Source organism: Octopus bimaculoides, chromosome 14 (assembly GCF_001194135.2).
Source record: "Octopus bimaculoides isolate UCB-OBI-ISO-001 chromosome 14, ASM119413v2, whole genome shotgun sequence".
Taxonomy (NCBI): Eukaryota; Metazoa; Mollusca; class Cephalopoda; order Octopoda; family Octopodidae; genus Octopus; species Octopus bimaculoides.
The window spans coordinates 5,142,006-5,145,526 of record NC_068994.1 but is presented as its reverse complement, the minus strand read 5'-3'; the positions used below and the strand labels follow the sequence as shown (position 1 = coordinate 5,145,526).

The window sequence follows — 3,521 nt, the reverse complement described above, 5'->3', positions numbered from 1 at the left end:
CCTGCAAACACACTGCTGCTGGGGTTAACACATCCACCACCACCACTACTACCACTACTACTACTACTACCTTTACCACCACTACCACCACCACCACCACCACCATCACAACACAAGTTATTGGTGTGGAGGTTCCTCTACTTGGTTGCTAATCGTACTAGAAATAGTAGCCAAATTTTCCACAAATTAAACCTTAACATGTTAAAGGAACAGGAAAGGCTAAAGTAGTCTAGGCTAAATACACTATTCAGTTTGTCACAACCAGCTGGTCCTGGGATGCTTTTAGTAGGGTCCACTCTGTTGGGAGTTTATGGACAAAGTCACTGGTTTGTGGAGAACCAGTCTTGGGGACTCTGAAGACACTCATGGATGCAGCCTTGCCTCCTCTCACTGAGTCGTTAACAAAAAGATGAGATGGTCATGGTTGAAATGTCTTTCGTCATAATTTTGTTAATCTGGAACTGATTTGTGGTTGAACAACACCACCAGTAACAGCAACAACAACTAACCAACCCTTCACTGTCTGTTATAAGGATGAAAACGAGTCACTCAGTTTTTTCCATACTCATGTTTTCCACGAAGACATGGGTCTATATAAAAGGCCTCTAAGAAGAGGTGGGTTCAGTCAGTGCACCAATCAAGGGCCCAGAGAGAGCTAGGGAGGGTGGAGTGTCAGGATGTAGCTGCTGCATACCCTTCAGAGAGAGAGAGAGAGAGAGAACTCAGTTGCCTTGAACTTTGAAAAGAACCTTCCAGCACACTCCCCAGGGCTCTGAAAACAGTCTTCTTCTGACTTTCAAAAATTCTTTCAGAGGGTCCTACCTAAAGGTGCTTTGACAGTAGCCAATAGCACCAGTTTTTGGTGGAAAGGCTTCAAAAATTAAGTCTAATAAGCTAGAAAAACATATCAATAATGACAATGACATCTTACCTGTTGAGCATTTGGTAAATGTACCTTAAATGGTACACCAGGTGCCCTACAGCCATGTGGTATGCCACGTGGTTCCCACATGTAGCAGCCATTTTTCCATGGTGGATACTGTTTAGGGAAAGGTCTGAACTCATCAGTGATTTCCTTGAAGAAGAGCACATAATTAAAAACATTCACCATGTTCGGACCAGCCTCACAGGTTGGCAAGGCATAGATTTGAAACTTGTAGTAGCCTATCTGTGGCACAGTGATCGTATAACACATACGGCCCTGGAGGTTATTCACCATAACAAAGTTTGGATTGTCCTGACCGCCGGAATTACACAACAATAGTTTGGTCGTGAATCGGGTAGGTTGGTTGTATCCAATGATAATTTCTATGGCATTTCCATTCAATTCCAGAAGAGGGTCTTCATGGGATAAAGTTGACAAACCAATTTCATTGAATTTCGCTTGCATTCCCAAATAACCATCACTGATTTTGGGTCTTGGAATTTGGTCAGCCATGTCTGTTATTTAGTGGGTTGGTAGTAGACTTGGTCAGTTGAGATGGAAATATTTAGGATGATGGCAGATTGGTCGGTTGCCAGTGAAGATGTTTGAAGTTCTGCAAGAATAAATTTAAGTCTGTTTAGCAGAAGATACAATGGTTTTTTTTTGTTGTTGTTGTTGTTTTGTTCCTTGTTTTGTTTTTAATTCATTTTTATACTTGTCTACAAATGTACATAGATGTATTTGTATGTTTATGCACATTTGTATGCATATGTGTGTACATGCACATGTGCAAGTGCATTTACACATGCATACAGTGATTCCTCGACTAGTGGGTGTTACATTCCAAAACACCTCACAATGGGTGAACATCTGCGAAAAAGAAACAGCACTCTCTTTACTCTTGTTTCAGTCATTTTGACTGTGGCCATGCTGGAGCACTGCCTTTTAGTTGAGCAAATCGACCCCAGGACTTATTCTTTGTAAACCTAGTACTTATTCTATCAGTCTCTTTTGCCGAACCGCTAAGTTACGGGGATGTAAACACACCAGCATCGGTTGTCAAGCAATGTTGGGGGAAGAAACACTGACAAACACACACACACACACATATATATATATATATATACATATATATATATGCATACATATATATGACAGGCTTCTTTCAGTTTCCATCTACCAAATCCACTCACAAGGCTTTGGTCATCCCAAGGCTATAATAGAAGACACTTGCCCAAGTTGCCACACAGTGGGACTGAACACGGGACCATGTGGTTCGTAAGCAAGCTACTTACCATACAGCCACTCCTATGCCTATAATACTGTATATTTTTTAATTATTTTTATAATTTGTGTATATTTATTTTATTATAAATGCAAAACAGCACAACAGAGAAATTGACATAAGCTTAAATAATAAACTGTGATAGGTGAACTGGTACAGGTGATTCATGACAGGTGAACCAAGACAGGTGAACCAAGACAGGTGAACCAAGACAGGTGAACCAAGACAGGTGAACCAAGACAGGTGAACCGTAATATGGCAAGGGATTACTGTATATGTGTACATGCATGTGCTTGTATGTATGTGCGTAGCTCTACATGTATATGTGTGTGTACATGGTATATATTTGTATGTGTATATAAGTATACATGTCTGTATGTGGGCGTCTATGTATTTACACATGTATATATGTGTATGTGTATTTGTGTTCATACATGTATGTATTTACACATGTAGATATTTCTACATGTATGTACGAGTATTAACACATTTATATACGCACACATCTGTACTTGTACACACGTGTGTATGTGCATTTATACATATTTCTGCTGGTATGTGCTTGTATTTTTACATGTGCATACATGTGTGTGTGTGTGTGTACATATGTGAATGAGCATGTGTATTTGCATATCTTTGCATTCATAAACGTGAGTGAAGTGTGTGTGTCTGTATGGATATATGTGTTTATTCTATTTAGTTTTCCAATACATGTCAATGCATATGTATGTTGAATATTAACAGATAGTTATGGTTACATACTAGCATGTTGATCTCACAGCTGCTATATATATTTACATATATTTGTACGTGTAGAGAGAGAGATATATTTTATACATTTATCTCTTATCAGAATATAGCCAAACAAACAAACACTTCATATGTATGTATGTATTTGAATATATATGTATGTGTGGTTGTGTGTATGTATATATGTATATATTTATGTATATGTTTGTACATAAAATAAATATGTGTATATATTTATATATTTATATTTATGTGTATGTGTATGCATATTAATGTGTGCGTATGTATATGTGTTTGGATAGGTTTGTGTTTTTTTTGGATGTATATAATGTTTATATTTACATGTCACATATTTGAGTGTGTGCATATCAATATAAATACGTTACATTTTATAGGACTTTCTAGTTCCGTTAACATGTCTGTTTGATGAGTTTGCTATTTATATTCTTCCTGATTAGACTGATGCCTTGCTGACCATAATTTATCCTGTCAGACATTTTTGGTTTAACAATATCCTAAGTGCTCATCTCCTTATTCAATTTTCATATATATATATATATA

General features: G+C 37.4%; 2 protein-coding genes across 5 annotated transcripts in view; one reads left to right on the top strand and one right to left on the bottom strand.

Moving 5' to 3' along the window:
* LOC106868331 (uncharacterized) overlaps window positions 1-1,567 on the bottom strand; it is a 7,761-nt gene extending 6,194 nt beyond the window's left edge. Inside the window, exon 1 of the mRNA XM_014913533.2 lies at window positions 932-1,567. Within this exon, the coding sequence (XP_014769019.1) occupies window positions 932-1,438 (507 nt within the window). The 5' untranslated portion in view covers window positions 1,439-1,567. The remainder of the gene's footprint in view (window positions 1-931) is intronic.
* The window catches only part of LOC106868329 (uroporphyrinogen-III synthase), a 63,063-nt gene that overhangs the window by 8,043 nt on the left and 51,499 nt on the right, over window positions 1-3,521 (top strand). The gene's annotated exons all lie outside the window — the stretch shown is intronic.